This window comes from Necator americanus, chromosome V (assembly GCF_031761385.1).
Source record: "Necator americanus strain Aroian chromosome V, whole genome shotgun sequence".
Taxonomy (NCBI): domain Eukaryota; kingdom Metazoa; phylum Nematoda; class Chromadorea; order Rhabditida; family Ancylostomatidae; genus Necator; species Necator americanus.
The window spans coordinates 20,916,936-20,936,349 of record NC_087375.1 but is presented as its reverse complement, the minus strand read 5'-3'; the positions used below and the strand labels follow the sequence as shown (position 1 = coordinate 20,936,349).

Here is a 19,414-nt window from a genome sequence, read left to right as displayed (position 1 = left end):
ACGGAATAATCAAACCAAAATACGGAAGAAAAGTCTGTAACATCATTGCACGTAAAAAGCAACCCAAGGTAGAATTTTGACCTCTTGACACTAGCATGCTGAACTTCAACTCATTCCAAGTCAATATTTTGATCTATAAGAAAAGAGATTAACGATTAGGTCTGCGGTTTAAGACCTGCTGCACAAAAAGGTGTCAAACTGCAGTACTGCCGACAGAAACCCCATTTTTAGCCTAACGGATGAAATATTAAGAAGATGAACGGCAACCTCATCACATTGTGAGCATTAGAGTGCTGGTTTCGAGTGATGAAAGGTGAGGAGTTTCTGGACGAGATGTGAATGACTCCAGAAAAACAACATTCCAACGCTGCAAAAGTTGACTCACATCGCTTAATTGCTAGTTAACGACGTTGAAGAAGTGTCCTAGTTTCGATACATCTTCTCTGCTCTAAATCCTATTAGAAACTGGTTGTTATCACTTCGTGTAGCAACCTCATCCCCTCTAATCCCAATAAATCTAGTGATTAGGAAGAAGGGGCTGAGAAAGCATGTTAGTTTGAAGGAAACGGGTGCGACAGATTGGTGGGTCGTCATTCGTCATCTTCTGATTTTTTTTCGTCATTTTTCATGAATCTGCGTGTCCCTTGACTATGAAGGACAAATAATAAAGTGTCTGAGTGTTAATTAATCCAATCAATCAATTGGATGCATCACTTTCACTTCAAATCAGGATCGGTTGACGTTTACGAACTAGCCTATAGAATAACTTGCGGTGGCTAGCCTATGTGTTAAATCAGTGTTCTTATCCTCCAAAACAAGTATGGTGCCAATTTATCGACCCCGGTAGGATGAAGAGCTTGGTGAGCACTAGGGCGGATTCGAACTTCCGATCGATCATGCAGGAAGCTCTAACCGCTACACCACATCCACCCTTTAATTAGAAAGAGATACTGAAAAAGAGTCTTTACTTTTATTTGAAAACTTTTTTTTTTTTGTGCGAATTGTGTTCCTTTAGCTTCGATGTTCTTGTCGTATATCACCTTGATCATCTTGACTCCCGTTGATCTTCGAACAGGGCGAGCGGGCGCCAGTAATTCTTCCATTTGTCCCGATCGCGTGCCAGAGTAGCCCAGTGGTTCCTCCTTTCGCATGGGACACGAAGAACATCATAATTTTCTTCTCAGGACTTTGTGAAGAAATCTGACCATCGGGTCGGCGGTCTTCCTGTAGTGCGCTTAATAACCCGCTTAATAACTCGCGGGGAACCCAGTTGCTCACGGATCTGGTCCAACGGTTGTCATTAAAGCGCATCACGTGTCCGGCCCACCTTATTTTAATTTCCTTGGCAAACGCGGCGGCGTCTCTAATATTCGATCGCTGACGTAGGAGAGAACTTCGAATCCCATCCCTCACTTGCGTGAAACGGGATACTCCTAGCATTGCTCTCTCAGTTGCGCGTTCAATGACGCTCACCGCGTTTTCTTCCTGCTTGCGAAATGCCCAGATTTCCGAAACATAGGTCAAAGCAGGAAGTACGGTGGTGTTGAAGAGGTGAGCACGGAGCCGGGTGTTTCTGGCCCCTTTCACTACACCCTCGATGCTCTTATACGCTCCTCAAGCCGTTCGTTTCCTCCTGCTCAGCTCGGAGGTCAGGTCGTTCGTCATGTTCAACTCCCGACCCAGATAAACGTAGCTGGTACATTCGGATATGTTCGTTCCGCTGAGCGTGAATGGGGCATCCGAGACCCATCCGTTGCGCATGAACATTGCCTTTTCCAGATTCAGCTGAAGACCGATACATCCACATGTTTCGACGAATTCGGTCAGCATTCGTTCCGCTTGACTGATGCTAGGTGTTATCTGCACGAGCAAAGCGCAAATGGTGTAGCTGCCGAACATCAACCTACACTCACATGTCGTCCCATTCCAACTTTCGCATTGCGTTCTCGAGGGTGGCTGTGAATATTTTGGGTGAGACTGTATCACCCTGTTGGACCCCCCTCTTCAAAAGTCAATGATGATATTCGTGTAGAATGGCGAAATTCCGGTCGTGAAGCTGTACAACTCTCGAAGTACCTTTATGTACTGAGTAAGGACGCCTTGGTTGTCCAAGGCTTCCACGACCGCTTCCTTCTCAACTGAATCAAAGGCCTTCAAGTCGATGAAGGTGAGACAGAGCGGCATCTTGTACTCTCGTGATACCTCGCTGAGTTTCGAAACAGTGTGGATTTGGTCAATCATGCTGAATCCTTTTCGAAACCCTGCTTGCTCGCACGGCTGTCCTTCATCCTATTAGGGATCACTCTTGTAATGAGCTTGTAGATGACGGACAGTAAGCAGATTCGGCGATAGTTGCCAATGTCATGTGGATCTCCCTTTTTATACAACAACACGGTCTTGCTTGTCTTCCACTGTTTAGGAATCTTGCATTCCGACAGGAAACGTGTAAAGAGCCTCGCCAGGGTGTTGATAAGTACTGGCGGAAGTTTCTTCAGGTGTTCTGGTCTTATTCTGTCGGGTCTAGGTGCCGCACGATTTCTTACCGACACAGCATACACGACACAACATGTCGTACTTCGGACGGGAGAACCTCTGGAATGACTTATCCGTCTTCCCTCAGATGGTGAGGAGGCAAGCGGACATGGCTGAGATCAGAGTAGATATCGTAGATGATTTTCTCCATCCTCCTTCTCAATGCAATGGTTGTTTCCTTCGGGTTCCAGAGAGCAGTCATCATCGTCTTCCCACTGGCGAAGTGCCGATGGGCATAGCGGATGTTCTACCCCGCCTCTGCAGCATCAGCCAGCACTTCTGCTCTTCTCTCTTTAAGGTCTTCCTTTATCGCCTCTCGGCAAAGCCTTGCGAGCTCGGACGTGAGTTCTTGGTTCCTTGCGGCTCGTGCTGCTCCACGCTAGCATATCAGCTCAAGAGTTTCAGGAGACAGGCGTCTCTTGGTGGTTTTGAAACTCAGCCTTCTTCGCGCAGTCATGAAGGTGTTCAACGAGCCGCTCATATTCTTCGTCGATGTTGTCCATTGCAGAATCTTCCCAAAAGCCGGCTAGCGTAGCGAAGAGATCCCAATTATGATAGTTCTGTGATTTCTCTCTCTGAACTTGGCTGCTTTCTCTGCTCTCCTTGTGAAGGAAAATTTTCCTCGGAGGAGGCGATGGTCCCGTATAGAACTTTGGTACAACAGCGACGTCCGTCAGGCAGAGCCGAGCGAGGCAGAGACGAACAGAGGTAAATAAGATAAATAAAGGAATAGGAAAGCAATGTATAGTTAAAGAAATAACATCGTGCCAGATAATGACGAGCTTTGTGTATTTGTGTATCTGCGTGCGTGTGCGTGTCCGTCCTTTGACGTGGTGCAGCTTCGCTGCCAGCGGGAACTGAACCAAGGCCACCCACTTTATAGACGACAATTCTACCGCTCAGCCACTTTCAAGAGCCAATTAATTATCGAGAGTTCCATTTATGGCCACGGATCTCCCTCACTAGAGGGATCATAGCCGGTTAGTCGCAAGGCTACGTGGCGCGTCCCCGGGTGGCGGATAGGGGGCTAATCGCGGACCAAAAGCCACCATGTGCTTGTCCAGAGAGGCACGTGGATTCAGGTGATGGGTTCCCTGTTTCTGCTGAGCCAGGACTGACTCATGACATCCTTGTATCCTGCACGTCGGTCCGGCCAAAAACCTGCAATCAGGTGACTGGGAGGTGCAAGGGAGGCGGTTTGGAGTCGCCTCCGACAATAAACAATAAGCTCCACATGTCCACTCCGGGAGAACGGAAGTTCTCCCAAAAACTTATGGGACTAGAGTTCGTCGCTTACGCTCCAACATCAAGAAGAAGTCGAAGCTTTCTATATGAACCTGGAGTAGTTCTACTGAGAAGATCATGCCTTCTACAAGGTCATAATTGGCGATTTCAGCGCCGATGTTGGCCCAAGAACGCCTGAAGAACTTCACATCGGGACCCACAATGGAATGATTGGGGTAAGAGGCCTTCAGAGTTCATCATGACGACTAAGACCACCCATGGGAACTCGCAATTCCAGAAGCCCTCCTCTCTACGCTGGACGTGGGAGTCACCCGGTTGAGGGTACCGTAATGAAATAGACCACATCCTCATCAATAAAAGGCTCTGCCTGACGGACGTCGCTGTTGTACCAAAGTTCTATACGGGACCATCGCCTCCTCCGAGGAAAATTTTCCTTCACAAGGAGAGCAGAGAAAGCAGCCAAGTTCAGAGAGAGAAATCACAGAACTATCATAATTGGGATCTCTTCGCTACGCTAGCCGGCTTTTGGGAAGATTCTGCAATGGACAACATCGACGAAGAATATGAGCGGCTCGTTGAACACCTTCATGACTGCGCGAAGAAGGCTGAGTTTCAAAACCACCAAGAGACGCCTGTCTCCTGAAACTCTTGAGCTGATATGCAAGCGTGGAGCAGCACGAGCCGCAAGGAACCAAGAACTCACGTCCGAGCTCGCAAGGCTTTGCCGAGAGGCGATAAAGGAAGACCTTAAAGAGAGAAGAGCAGAAGCGCTGGCTGATGCTGCAGAGGCGGGGTAGAACATCCGCTATGCCCATCGGCACTTCGGTCAATACTCGCACCACCTCTAAGCGATATGTTTTCAAAGTACTGTTCAGAACTTTTTTATATATAGCTTAAACGTTAACAAAGGCCTTGGAAATCTTCCCGATTGCCGTTTAATATAACTACCCAGCTGATCCTAGTTGGTGTCAGCAGGTGCCTGTAGTGATTATTACTAGATTGCTCCGAAAGTCTTGCACCAAAGTTCACACTTTTATTCGAAAAATTATAAAATTATTGTTCGTATCAATATAGTATATCGTATAGGTATCAATTAACAAAATAATGACCATTATGATCTATTACATACGTCCAACGTTTCACTAAACTACCAATCCCAGAAATCCAGAACTCTGGCGACTGCGAGTCGAAAAATAGAGAAATCTTACTCTCCAGCTCTTTCTGATCATTGAATATTTCCTCTCTCAAATGCAGCTTCAGTGTCCGAAGCAAATGGTAGTCAGATGAACCACGTCAGGAGTGGATTCGTGATTGTGGTTGAGAGGAGTAGATTTAAGCGGTCACTGCGTACACTGCGTGGGTGCACTTTATAGCACTGCGCTCCCTTGGAATCCCACTAACAACCCAGCAAGAACTTCATTTCACGCAAATCTCCTTTCGACTCTTTTGGAGATGATTTGCCAGTCGGGAGCCAAGTTTTCTGTCGTGTATGATTAACATCCAACACCCAATTCCCGTCTGCTCTAATGATTTTGCAGAGAAAGTCCTGCCTGTGTTCGCGCAAAAGGAAAGACTGACGCATACCCGTTCTTGTCGCCAGCAGTCAATTCGTGGAGGACCCAAATCGACTTCACTTTTCTGTAACCCATAGCCTGAAGATGTCTGACGATGGTTGCACGGCCGCACCCAAGTGTCGTCAACAGTTCACGTGTACTGGCATTGGACTTGTTTTTGAGAGCGTCCCCAAAGCTTCATCATTCCGGTCAGTCGGACGCCCAGAGCGAGGTCGATCTTTGGAAAATCTTTCTCTGTTGGAACAAGCAGGTGACAGTCCAGCAAGATAGCCATCCCTCTTGAACGCAACACAGATATGAGCAGTAGCGTTGCATGCGCTGTAGCCTCACATAAATTCGTTGTACACAATATTTCGAATTTGACCCGGCTTCATTGAACTCATGGTTGTCTACCAGTGAACCCTTACATACCCTTATGTACCCTTTTGATGTAAGCTTCTAAGAACATCCTACCATATTCAATTGCCAGAAAATTTTATTTCAAGACATCTAGAATTCTAGATCGAAAAATAAATCTTGGTGTGAGACTTGCGGACCAACCTAATATGGAAATGAAGTTTTTTTTTGCTCTTTTCCACTTCTATTGAGTGTTTTTTCCACACGCTGTATGCGAGCCGGGTTTATTTCCTTGACATACTTTTCCTGCTTAGCTTCTTTCAAATTCGTTTGTTGTTCCGGTCAAACATCCTTTTCATGCTCTATCCTTGATTTCGAGAGCGGATGTAGCGCAGTTGGCAAGAGGTTTCGCTGTATCTGCACGATCCATCGGAGTTTCGAATTCGCATTAGTTCAAATCAAGCCTTTCGTGCCCTCGTAGTCGAAAAATTGTTACCAGACCTGTCTAGAAGGATAAAAACACTTGCTTGACACAGCGACTAGTCCAAGTCATCATATAGGCTAGTTAAACGTTCGCAAACCTCAAACCATTCTGAATTGAAGTCCGCTTGGGATGCGTTGGCGCAATGGATTAACGTCAGACAGTTTATCGTTTATCATTATCTTTGACTATAGTCTCAGGGGTTGTCGTTTCAGATATGCCGAGGAATTTATTTTTATTTATTTATTTTTTATTTTTTTTCATCAGTGTCCAATCATTTTAGATCGATTTTAAGATGCTATTTCGCTACCTTTTTACTTTTTCGTAGTGTTGGTGAAGATAGCGGTTGGAGTCGAGGTGGGACCATCGCGAACTGCAGTGAACAATGGTGCTAGCATTGTTTCTCCCTCGATTCTCTCTCTGCGTTCCTTTGCACCGCTTAGGGCGCAGCTGCTTACGCAGTTGCGTCATTCTTCATCTTATTTTGATCCTACTATAGCTAGCCAGTCTCCATCAACCGTTCTTATGCACATTTGCACAAATTGGGCAGTATCCGCATTATCGCATAAGTCACGCTCTATAATTTAAACGACAATGCGTATCGTGTATGATTTGCAACTTGTTCTGTGCCATACTTCTCCTTTGCTTAACGACTTCTTCTTTTTCTTTCTACGCCATGTTCGTGCTCCTTACGAAGTTGAATAACTAGCGACTCCTACTCATTCATTTCAAGTTCTCCTCTCTTTCGCCGAAAAAAATTGCGCGCACGACAAAACTACGAAAAAGTAAAAAGGTAGCGAGATAGCATCTTAAAATCGATCTAAAATGATTGGACACTGATGAAAAAAAATAAAAAATAAATAAATGAAAATAAATTCCTCCGCATATCTGAAACGACAACCCCTGAGACTATAGTCAAAGATAATGATAAACGATAAACTGTCTGACGTTAATCCATTGCGCCAACGCATCCCAAGCGGACTTCAATTCAGAATGGTTTGAGGTTTGCGAACGTTTAACTAGCCTATATGATGACTTGGACTAGTCGCTGTGTCAAGCAAGTGTTTTTATCCTTCTAGACAGGTCTGGTAACAATTTTTCGACTACGAGGGCACGAAAGGCTTGATTTGAACTAATGCGAATTCGAAACTCCGATGGATCGTGCAGATACAGCGAAACCTCTTGCCAACTGCGCTACATCCGCTCTCGAAATCAAGGATAGAGCATGAAAAGGATGTTTGACCGGAACAACAAACGAATTTGAAAGAAGCTAAGCAGGAAAAGTATGTCAAGGAAATAAACCCGGCTCGCATACAGCGTGTGGAAAAAACACTCAATAGAAGTGGAAAAGAGCAAAAAAAAACTTCATTTCCATATTAGGTTGGTCCGCAAGTCTCACACCAAGATTTATTTTTCGATCTAGAATTCTAGATGTCTTGAAATAAAATTTTCTGGCAATTGAATATGGTAGGATGTTCTTAGAAGCTTACATCAAAAGGGTACATAAGGGTATGTAAGGGTTCACTGGTAGACAACCATGAGTTCAATGAAGCCGGGTCAAATTCGAAATATTGTGTACAACGAATTTATGTGAGGCTACAGCGCATGCAACGCTACTGCTCATATCTGTGTTGCGTTCAAGAGGGATGGCTATCTTGCTGGACTGTCACCTGCTTGTTCCAACAGAGAAAGATTTTCCAAAGATCGACCTCGCTCTGGGCGTCCGACTGACCGGAATGATGAAGCTTTGGGGACGCTCTCAAAAACAAGTCCAATGCCAGTACACGTGAACTGTTGACGACACTTGGGTGCGGCCGTGCAACCATCGTCAGACATCTTCAGGCTATGGGTTACAGAAAAGTGAAGTCGATTTGGGTCCTCCACGAATTGACTGCTGGCGACAAGAACGGGTATGCGTCAGTCTTTCCTTTTGCGCGAACACAGGCAGGACTTTCTCTGCAAAATCATTAGAGCAGACGGGAATTGGGTGTTGGATGTTAATCATACACGACAGAAAACTTGGCTCCCGACTGGCAAATCATCTCCAAAAGAGTCGAAAGGAGATTTGCGTGAAATGAAGTTCTTGCTGGGTTGTTAGTGGGATTCCAAGGGAGCGCAGTGCTATAAAGTGCACCCACGCAGTGTACGCAGTGACCGCTTAAATCTACTCCTCTCAACCACAATCACGAATCCACTCCTGACGTGGTTCATCTGACTACCATTTGCTTCGGACACTGAAGCTGCATTTGAGAGAGGAAATATTCAATGATCAGAAAGAGCTGGAGAGTAAGATTTCTCTATTTTTCGACTCGCAGTCGCCAGAGTTCTGGATTTCTGGGATTGGTAGTTTAGTGAAACGTTGGACGTATGTAATAGATCATAATGGTCATTATTTTGTTAATTGATACCTATACGATATACTATATTGATACGAACAATAATTTTATAATTTTTCGAATAAAAGTGTGAACTTTGGTGCAAGACTTTCGGAGCAATCTAGTAATAATCACTACAGGCACCTGCTGACACCAACTAGGATCAGCTGGGTAGTTATATTAAACGGCAATCGGGAAGATTTCCAAGGCCTTTGTTAACGTTTAAGCTATATATAAAAAAGTTCTGAACAGTACTTTGAAAACATATCGCTTAGAGGTGGTGCGAGTATTGACAGTGGGACAACGCTATGATCTCACTCTCACTTCACAACTCAGACGAGATTATTGTCGAGGATGCGCATCACTTTGAAGGCAGCGTATACAGAAATTGACGATACTGAGATCTCAACGCGATTATATAGGGATAGGGCTGTTTTCAAAAGCTGCTTAACCACCTCTAGCAATCTAAAAAGTGAAAAAAAGAAAAAATCCGAAACGTGTGGTATTGCATTGTGTTATTCGGCCCCCTAACGACGCAACTCACTACAGGTGATAAAAGGCTGTCAATATGCAACGCTCCGACGATTGTGAGTATAGGGCAGCTTCCTATTCCAGTTATACTATAGTTGGGTCAAAACGACATGAAGCACGGACAGGTGCGCAAGCGGCTGTGCTTGAAGCGGCACGGTAGAGCGTAACGGTTGGGATCGTGTAAGGATCTTCACTACCGCCACCCATCTCTGCAGTTCGTCATGGTCCCACCTCGATTCCAACCGCTGTCTCCGCCGCACCGCTTCGAGCGAGCAGCCACTTACGCAGCTGTCCGTGCTTCATGCTGCGTTGAGCAACGTTGGAGTTGAGCGTGCTCCATCGTGTAATAAGTTGTATCGTTGAGAAGACAATATCATAGGATGGTATTCAAAGCCTCTAGAGTTAGCTTTTTTTAAACTTTGAAGCCGCTTCCGACTCTCCTCACCGAAACCGTTTTCTCAACGAGTTTCGCGCCGATGGAGTTCGTAAAAAAAATCGTACGCCTAATAAACGACATGAATAGAAGAATAACTGCCGCGGTTTGAACACCAACCGGATGTACTACACCGTTTCGAAGTTAGAACTGGAGTGAGAAAGGGCCCATGGCGAGATCCTCTCTGTTCAACTTTGCCGTCGATGACACAATGCGAAGAACAGTTGATCAGTGTTCCGCCAATGTCAGTTCAGCACCGCCTTCACTTCTCTTGGTGGATCTCGAGTAGGCTGACGATGTAGTAATATTCGCTTCTAGCAGCGCAAAGTTACATGCTGTTAACCTTGTGTCGAAATTTGCTGTATCCTTTGCACTGCGACTCCACCCTGATAAACGTAAGCAGATGTGGGTCTCCTCGAGATCCTCCGCAGGAATCATGGTGGACGGAAAACCTGTCCAACTCGTGGATGAGTTCTGTTATTTGGGCTGTATACTAAAAAACGACGGCAGCTGCGAGAAAGATATTCACCAAACATGCGCTAGAGCCAATTTGGCATTCAACTCATTGACCAAGTGTCTGTGGTCGACCACATTGACAACATAGTGAAACTGCGAGTCTACCCGTCCGCAATTTACCCTATCATGATGTACTGATCGAAGACTTGGGCAGTGCCGTCGACGGTTTTGGAAGAGCTTGACTGCATGTGAGAGAAAACTGTTTAGATGACTGTTAGACTACTTTTGGCCGACGATATGCCTTAAAGGTATCACCCCGCAAATCTGGAATGGAACGGGTTTCAGTTGGGTTATGCCCTACACGGGGTCGTCGATTGTGAGGAAGAGGGTGATTCTGTCCATTTCTTCTTAATTGCCTTCAAAAAAGGCCCGGAAGATGCGGCGCGTGCACAACGCTGGCAAGTTCCAATACAAAAATTACAACACAAACTCGTTGTAGAAAATAGCGCCTCGGAACGCTCAAAGCCGTTTCTTCCGAGCAGTTTTTACAGCGATTAGGAAGAATTGAGCGGGATCCCACCCGTTTCCGCCATCTCCGATCCCGTATAGACTTTGACCATCGGTAATCCACATAACGTCAGACTCGTGAAGTGATGCCTTTAACGAAGAACGTTACCCGGAAGTGAATATCAAGTAGATGTGACGAGTAAAATGTGGATAATGTTAACATCTTGCCCGGCCTTTTGGAGAAGTCACGGAAAATTTTTCATGAATCTGCGTGTCCCTTGACTATGAAGTCGAAAGAATAAAGTGTCTGAGTGTTAATGAATATAATCAATCAACTGGATGCGTCACTTTCACTTCAAATCAGGATCGGTTGAAGTTTATGAACAAGCCTATAGAATAATCTGAGGTCAGCCGATATCAAGACAGTGTTTTAATCCTTCCAGACAAGACGTACCAATTTATCCGATCCGGACGGACGAAATGCTCAGTTTGCACAAGGGCGGATTGGAACCTCCGATCGATCCTGCAGACACAGCGAAACCTCTTGCCGACTGCGCTACATCCGCCCCATAGAAATTCAATTTTGTCATGGTCTGCAACTAAGCAATTAGGTTTTCTGAAGTTCAATATGTATCGGAAAGCCTTCAGGTGCATTCTGATTTGCGTAATCCCTTGACTATATGGGGAAACAAATGAGCAAATAAAGAAATAAATCGTGAATTATTGTGAAGTGTGAACTACGTATCTGCGTAGCTCGTCCCATATGTATGTGAGAGAAATTGCACCTAAACATATTATCTCCTCGCTCTCGCCCAAATATTTACATTTCTATTCGGCGATTGGATTGATTTTTTCCTCTTGCGACAGAAGACATACATCTCCTTTCTGTATGTACATTGAATCCTGCAATACACTGATACAACAAAATACTTTCCAAACTCATAGATCTGTAGGGATTAATTCACTCTTTTTTGCCTTTTTTTACTTGACAACATGTGATTATAGCGATAATACGCACATTTGCTAATCTGTTGTCTATTTGTTCTACTCTTGACTCATTTATCCATCCTACGAAAGTATCCGAACGTTTCTCGCCCTGCACCTATACAAAAGGGAACTACATATGTACGTTATAGTAGTTCAGCTTCTTGAGAATCATTTTAGACATTTTTATTACTTGTGTTCCGACTTTCTACAACATCAAAAACGAAGATTATTGAGCAAGTTGTAGATATTCTCCAAAGAAAAAGAATAAGAAACGAAACAGTGGATAGAGTAGGAAGATTGCTCCATATTGGAACGGTGAAGCCTCTAATAAATTTGATAATTTTAAATCTTGCAACGGCTCTCCTGGACTTATGCAGATTGACGGCAACTAATCTACGAACCAGCTCTCATTTAAAAAAATGCTTTGAATGCTTCCATATCACAAATATCGCAGCCTATCCTTCTTTTTTTTTTGTAAGTTGGTGCGAATTCCTCAAATTCGACTTGATCGACAATTTCTACAAGGTTTTCTATATGATTAGGGAAGCCTTTATAATTTCTGAGTGAAAAAGGGTGTTAGTACGATTCGAAATCAAATTGCCCAGCTGATCTTATTCTTCTCTACTGAATTTTGGAAATTTCTTTTTTCAGATCTAGTTTATTGCGCAGATTCGTTTACCCACTTCATACTTCTGTCTTTGGCATCAGCAAGATATTCTCTTTAGAGTTTTTCTCAAATTTGGTTTTAATTGCTGTCGAACTGTAATGCCCTGAAGTTGTTGTTGTTGAAGTTTTTCAAAGTTTGAAGAAAGTTTACAAGAATTAACATCGTATTTTTCACGGATAAGGTTATGTAATTTCTGTCGTAACCAGTATATACATGTAAAAAGGAATTTCATGCAGAAAGATATTCCAAGAAGATGACAAATCCGAGAATCAATCCTCAGAATGTTTGTCTTGTGGTATGAGGGTAATCCGAAATCTCTTCTTTTTTTGAAGCTATTCAGTAGAGTTGCAATTTTTGTGGATGTGAAAAGCCTTATGGCTTTTTATGAGTTGGCGTAGCAACTAACAAATGCATTGTGGTCATAATCATAAGCAAATCAGAGAAACCCCTTGGAGAATGTTCGAAGTTTATGTGAGCAACCTTTACACACCTTGTCCCTTCTTTGCACTGTTTACCAACTCATACGGAGCGAGATAATGGCAAGGGTGGGTGCTCACACAACACCACATTGCAACCTTGTACCCGTGGACACTACTGCAATTCTTTGCAACCGTGAATCAGTTCACAACACATCAGGGGTCTTTTTTTCGCGTAGTTTAATTATGAGATTTTTCCCCGACATGCATGTGGTTCTTTCTCACGAACATATGGCAGTAATTTCAATCAAGATTTTTTCTGGTTGCTATCCTGCTGAGGAAGCGTAAAGCTAGGGCTAATGGGCTCTTTCATTCATTAGAGCAGGTTGTTGCAGTCGAGGTGGGACCATCTGCAGTTGTGGTTCAGTTCATATGGGGTTAACAATCTTCATTAGAAGAAAACGAAGGAAGAGAAAGATGGAAATTTTCATGGTTGGGAAGGTGAATTATCCCTCATCTCAAGAATCTTGAAAAAAAGAAAAAACTGTTTACTTTAGTACACGGAACGTTTCACAGCTCTACGTAGAAAAAAATGAATCTAAAGATATCATTCTAGAGAAATTTTCAAAAGAGAAATCTAGAAAATAAAGCATAAAATACGAAGTCAGGAGTAACCTCGAAAGCATGTGGGTAATAGCGTAGCTTTTGAATTTCGTTCTTACGTTTTAAAAATTCAGCCAGTTTTAGGATGCTGAACGTTTCCTGAATAGTATCCTTCTAAACTTCAACACACCCTTCATCCAATCTATGTAAGGTCCTTTCTCAGAGAGAAGAATGAGTAGAGAACATGAAAATTTAAAATAACAATTTCAAAATGACATGGACATCTTGCTACTCTGGTGTGGTGACACATCCACTTCTTTTCCTTTTTACTGTGATGAAAACGGGCTTGATTCCCTAACATATTCAGTCATTTTTTCACTTCTTTCATAGAGTTTTCCGCTGTACTCCATTATTTCACTTCTTCTTCGAGAACGGAATTCATTTCGTTCTCGAGAATAGAGTAACAACGGAGAAACTGAGATAATTTAGTAATTTACCGGTTCCATTCTACTTCAGTTCCACTACTTTTTTCGCTAAATCAACGAGAAACCAGCTCTTCAGTTTCTTAACCAATCATTCCTTGGCGAACCTTCAATTTTTCCAGCAAAATCCTGCGTCAGTAAATCTGCGTCCCGAAACTGACAAAGTCCAGTTTACTGTGTAATGTGTCATCTGCATCGTTATTTCACGCTATACGTATATAACTTTGTCCCCACTAGTTCAATTCACACTGCATTACCGTATTCCTTCACTGAATGGAAACTTTGAAAATTCCGTCAACTGTGCTCTTGACGACAAGCGCTAGAGCAAACATGGCCTCTAACACAATCTTTTGAGTCTTCTGATCCTTTGAACTAGACAGTGTGTTAACATTATTCTCAGCGTACACAGACTATCCATACGCAACTTTGCTTTCTTTACCACTTTCTTTTTTTTGGGTAAAAAAGTGATTGAGGTGGAAATTTCAGCCAAAACATAAAATAGCCGACCAACCCATATCCAACTATTCGTTTGTGATCGCAATGCACTCATTCTTTTTGTTCATTTTTGGGTTTTTGGCAGTTACGCAAAATGCCTTTGGTGTTCTATGTGCTATGATCTCACACTTGAAAGATGGTATCTTAACTTCTACCTCTTTGATTGAGTTTGGTGGCGTATTCTGCAGTGGAGAGTTTAGATTTTGCGAGCCCACCGAGATGCTCCTTTACTCGAATACATAGTGGGCGTCCCGTTTTTCCTATGTATTCGGGTAAAGGAATTAAATATATTAGAGATCAACACCAATCTTGGCTACAGCTCAACTAAATCCATAGAGAATCTTTGCACCGTTTAACGAAGATCGAAGTCCATCCTCTTATGGCTTTTTTGCAGTGAAAGAGGAAATGACGAAGCTGTGATAAAGCGAGGGACCCTTCACCGCTAGCCCTCTATCTCATCTTTTCTGTTTTTTTTTCGAATGCTCAGTTATCCAAATGACTCTTTCCAGTAACTCTCTATGTGATTCAACTAGAAACAATTTCTCTATTTGTTTATCGCTGATATATGCGTAGTTTGTGCTGTGTGAACTGGTGTTGGCAGAAGACGTACGGCACGCCCACCCGACCACGTTTACTGTCCGGTTTCTTGTCCGCGAAGCCAGTGTAGATGCTGTTTGCCGACACATATTTCTCTTGCTCTTGAATACTCCATGTGTTTGAAGAAAAAACTTCTAAAAAATAACTTTTTCTTTGAAGATTTTGGCTTCTGAAATTAGCAAGAGCCACCCTTGCAAAACAAGAGATTCTACTATGTTCTTGGTATCAAATATGTATAGTTGTGTGCACTTACGCCACACCCGTAAACAATAAAATGTATCCCTTCAAAAAAATTGAGTCGTTATGCAACTTTCCCGTTAGATTCATTTTTCGACTTTTCACTTATTATCCTTTTGTTTATTCTCTTCAAAAATTTCAACTAACTATGAACAATGAGAAGAAAATTCATTTCTTAGTCCTCTTCCATCATGATATATCTACTATAAACGGGCTTATTCTGTCACGTGTGTCTGTGTGTCTGTGTGTGTGTGTGTGTCAGTCACGAAATTCAAAATGAGGGGTGCGACGGGTCCACCGGCGTCGAGTTAATGCCTCGAAGCTAGGAAGCTATAAAATGAGGTGTGAAGGGGTCCACCGGCGTCGGATACCTATAGAAGGGGGTGCGACGGGTCCATCGGCGTCGGATACCTATAGAAGGGGATGCGACGGGTCTATCGGCGCCAGATAGCCTTAGAAGGGGGTGCGACGGGTCCATCGGCGCCAGATAGCTTTAGAAGGGGGTGCGACGGGTCCAAGACGTCGGATACCTATAGAAGGGGGTGCGACGGGTCCATCGGCGTCGGATACCTATAGAAGGGGATGCGACGGGTCTATCGGCGCCAGATAGCCTTAGAAGGGGGTGCGACGGGTCCAAGACGTCGGATACCTATAGAAGGGGGTGCGACGGGTCCACCGGCACCAGATACCTGTGGAAGGGGGTGCGACGGGTCCATCGGCGTCGGATACCTATAGAAGGGGATGCGACGGGTCTATCGGCGCCAGATAGCCTTAGAAGGGGGTGCGACGGGTCCATCGGCGCCAGATAGCTTTAGAAGGGGGTGCGACGGGTCCAAGACGTCGGATACCTATAGAAGGGGGTGCGACGGGTCCATCGGCGTCGGATACCTATAGAAGGGGATGCGACGGGTCTATCGGCGCCAGATAGCCTTAGAAGGGGGTGCGACGGGTCCAAGACGTCGGATACCTATAGAAGGGGGTGCGACGGGTCCACCGGCACCAGATACCTGTGGAAGGGGGTGCGACGGGTCCAAGACGTCGGATACCTATAGAAGGGGGTGCGACGGGTCCATCGGCGCCAGATAGCTTTAGAAGGGGGTGCGACGGGTCCAAGACGTCGGATACCTATAGAAGGAGGTGCGACGGGTCCAAGACGTCGGATACCTATAGAAGGGGGTGCGACGGGTCCATCGGCGTCGGATACCTATAGAAGGGGATGCGACGGGTCTATCGGCGCCAGATAGCCTTAGAAGGGGGTGCGACGGGTCCAAGACGTCGGATACCTATAGAAGGGGGTGCGACGGGTCCACCGGCACCAGATACCTGTGGAAGGGGGTGCGACGGGTCCAAGACGTCGGATACCTATAGAAGGGGGTGCGACGGGTCCATCGGCGCCAGATAGCTTTAGAAGGGGGTGCGACGGGTCCAAGACGTCGGATACCTATAGAAGGGGGTGCGACGGGTCCATCGGCGCCAGATAGCCTTAGAAGGGGGTGCGACGGGTCCATCGGCGCCAGATAGCCTTAGAAGGGGGTGCGACGGGTCCAAGACGTCGGATACCTATAGAAGGGGGTGCGACGGGTCCACGGCGTCGGATACCTATAGAAGGGGGTGCGACGGGTCCATCGGCGCCAGATAGCCTTAGAAGGGGGTGCGACGGGTCCATCGGCGCCAGATAGCCTTAAAAGGGGGTGCGACGGGTCCAAGACGTCGGATACCTATAGAAGGGGGTGTGACGGGTCCACCGGCACCAGATACCTGTGGAAGGGGGTGGGACGGGTCCACCGGCGCCAGATACCTATAGGAGGGGCTGCGACGGGTTCACCGGCGCCAGATACCTGTAGAGGGGGGTGCGACAGGTCCACCGGCGTCGGATTGGTGTGGCGGCGCCAGATAACTAGAAAATGGGGTGCGACGGGTCTCATGGCATCGGATTGGTGCACCGGCGCCAGATAAGTATAAAAGAGGGTATGACGGGTCCACCCGGCGTCAGATAGCTATAAAGTGGGGTGCGACGGGTCCCACGGCGTCGGATTGGTGCGCCGGCACTAGATAGGTATAAAAGGGGGTATGACAGGTCCATCCGGCGTTGGGTTGGCGCACTAGCGCCAAATAGCTATAACGTGGGGTGAGACGGGTCCCGCGGCATTGGAATGGTGCGCAATAACTTCGCGTGCATGTCGCAAAAGATAAATGATGAAAGTCGTTTCATAGCCGTGGCCACTGGGCGTGTTGCTTTTCACCTTCATGACTCCTCCGCTATCTATTTCTTTCTTTGTTCGCCTCAAGTTGGTAGCATGCCGTTCTCAGAAAGTGGAAACGCGCATGAAAACGGCTGCTTAAATAGTAGCAAGATGTTTTATGCGATCTGGCGTGGAACGTTATCTTTATCAGTAGGACGATGTCTTTCACGTTAATTTATGCCAAAACACCATTCTTTGATAACCGTTTGTAGAAAACAGGAGAAAAACCAATATTTCGCAAGATTCTTTTAAATATTGTCTATAATATATTGATAAGGAGTGTTTGAAGCTGAAGCTCGAATGTTCTCCAAATGTAGAACTGACGCGTTTAAAAAGAAAACTATGAAATCTTTCGCATTTAGTTATAGTATAAAAAAAGGAAGAAGGATTGCTGGAGATACGCAAGTCCAATTTCATAGAACTAATAACACTAATATTAATTTTCGTTGATCAGTGAAAGCGAGCGAAGCAAACACCACAGAAAGTCTGAAGTCCGGCTTTAGCCGGACGTTCAGACTGGTAATATAATAACGACCTTAGTCCGTGTGTGTGTATGTGTGTTTGTTTGTTTGTTTGTTTGTTTGTCTGTGTGTCACAAAATTCGAAAAAGGGAGTGCGATGGGTCCACTCGGCGTCAGATAGCTATAAAATGAGTTGTGACGGGTCCCGCAGCGTCGGATTGGCGCGCCGGAGCCAGATAACCATAGCAGGGGCTGCGACGTGTCCACCGGCTTCGGATTGCCGCGCCGGCGCCCGATAGCTATAATATGTGGTGCGACGCCCCTTCTATAGGTATCTGGCGCCGGTGAAGTCCGGCTTTAGCCGGACGATCAGACTGGTTAGGTTATAAAAGGGATAAATCTTGTGAAAATTACGCGAATACGTAGCAGAGCGTGAAGGATCACGGCGATTGACTGATGGAAATTAAGCAAGCATATTTTTCTCTACATTTGTCATGGTTCCCGCAGATAAGTGTCTATTGAACCTTTCCTAAACGTTCCTTTACTTTTAGTTTTGGGTATGTGGCATTTTGCTCAATCCATAATCCAAATTATTCTATTTGCTTCGTATCCTCCAAAAATATAGTAGTTGTCGAATATGTTCAACCGGGTAGATGGAGTCGTTGGCTTCTCAGAAATGATCTTATTTTGTTGTCATAGTCTTTTATTGTAACATAGAGATGATATTGTTATAGTTCTCAACTCTCCCTTCTCCGAACGTCTGACATTAAAAAAGGAAGGGTAAAAAAGTAATTATTGATGTGAGAAAGTCGGTAGATTTCCCGTCTTTGATTTAAGGATAGAAGTCTTGGTGTGCGCAGAAGCAATCGAAGTCATAAACATCAACTTTCATCCAATTTTACCTAAGTATCATGTATATGGTGTTATCCTAAGATTCATGTTCCTCAACAAATGATACTTTTGGTTCAGTAGCTGAATAATCCATGAAATCATCTGGTAGATAGAGATAAAAGCTAAGAAATGGGGAGTGTAGTCGAAAAATGACCGAGTTCAACGAAATTTCCAGTGCGGTTAATGACGACACTTTGAACGGTGATTGATGGCGTCGACCGCAGATATATCCATAATCTGTTTTTCTGCGACCGCAGCGGCGCGCTTTTTTTTCCAAAAACACCTTACGCGTGAACACCATGACATCGGTGTTCTCTCTCTCTAATTTTTTCTACAAAGTACTTTTCTCGTCCTTGATTCATCACCTTAGAATTCGTTCCGATTTTTCATATCAACGTGAAATTGGAAAAATCCTTCAACAAGCGGCTGTCAAAAAACCTCGGTCAGGTCGAATTAGAAATGATAGATAGTCGATAGATTCGCACGTTATGACAGAAGAGGACGACCACTAAGAAAAATCCCACTTTAAGCACCAGCAAATTGGCCTTTAACCTCTCGAGAAGTTCGAATATTCGAAATAAACGCGCTCCGTGTGTTCTGACATCGCCCTGTCCGTCCAAATATACGTGTAGAGCGTTTTGTATTTCTAGTTAAATACGTTTTATACACAACAAAACACTAGAACTAGATTAGAACTAATACATAGACACTGTCTTCGAGGTTTTGCTCCAACCTTCTTAGTTTAAAGAGTAAGAACTCCTAACAGGAAAAAATCTCTGTGTTTTTCTTCTGAACGTTGATATATCCACACTCAGTTTTTATTGGGACAGTTTAGCACTGCATGTAATGAACTAGAAAGTTTCAG

General features: G+C 44.7%; 3 protein-coding genes across 4 annotated transcripts; 2 read left to right on the top strand and 1 right to left on the bottom strand.

Annotated features, from left to right (window-relative positions):
- Nucleotides 1–1,011: 1,011 nt before the first annotated feature.
- RB195_014637 (uncharacterized protein) lies at nucleotides 1,012–2,241 on the bottom strand (the record flags this gene model as incomplete). Of its 2 annotated transcripts, XM_064204994.1 has the most annotated exons (4): nucleotides 1,012–1,613; nucleotides 1,680–1,849; nucleotides 1,914–2,002; nucleotides 2,077–2,241. In XM_064204994.1, 4 exons carry the CDS (start codon nucleotides 2,239–2,241, stop codon nucleotides 1,012–1,014), a joined length of 1,026 nt encoding a protein of 341 aa, XP_064060874.1. The 2 variants fall into 2 exon arrangements, with proteins under 2 accessions (XP_064060874.1, XP_064060875.1); XM_064204993.1 differs by lacking the exons at nucleotides 1,012–1,613; nucleotides 1,914–2,002 and having other exon boundaries at nucleotides 1,615–1,860.
- A 379-nt stretch (nucleotides 2,242–2,620) lies between these two features.
- RB195_014636 (uncharacterized protein) lies at nucleotides 2,621–3,067 on the top strand (the record flags this gene model as incomplete). The annotated part of the gene is made up of 1 exon (XM_064204992.1): nucleotides 2,621–3,067. One exon carries the CDS (start codon nucleotides 2,621–2,623, stop codon nucleotides 3,065–3,067), a length of 447 nt encoding a protein of 148 aa, XP_064060873.1.
- A 1,273-nt stretch (nucleotides 3,068–4,340) lies between these two features.
- Nucleotides 4,341–4,574, top strand: RB195_014635 (uncharacterized protein; the record flags this gene model as incomplete). The annotated part of the gene is made up of 1 exon (XM_064204991.1): nucleotides 4,341–4,574. The coding sequence occupies one exon, from the start codon at nucleotides 4,341–4,343 to the stop codon at nucleotides 4,572–4,574; it is 234 nt and encodes a 77-aa protein (XP_064060872.1).
- Between the last annotated feature and the right edge of the window lie 14,840 nt (nucleotides 4,575–19,414).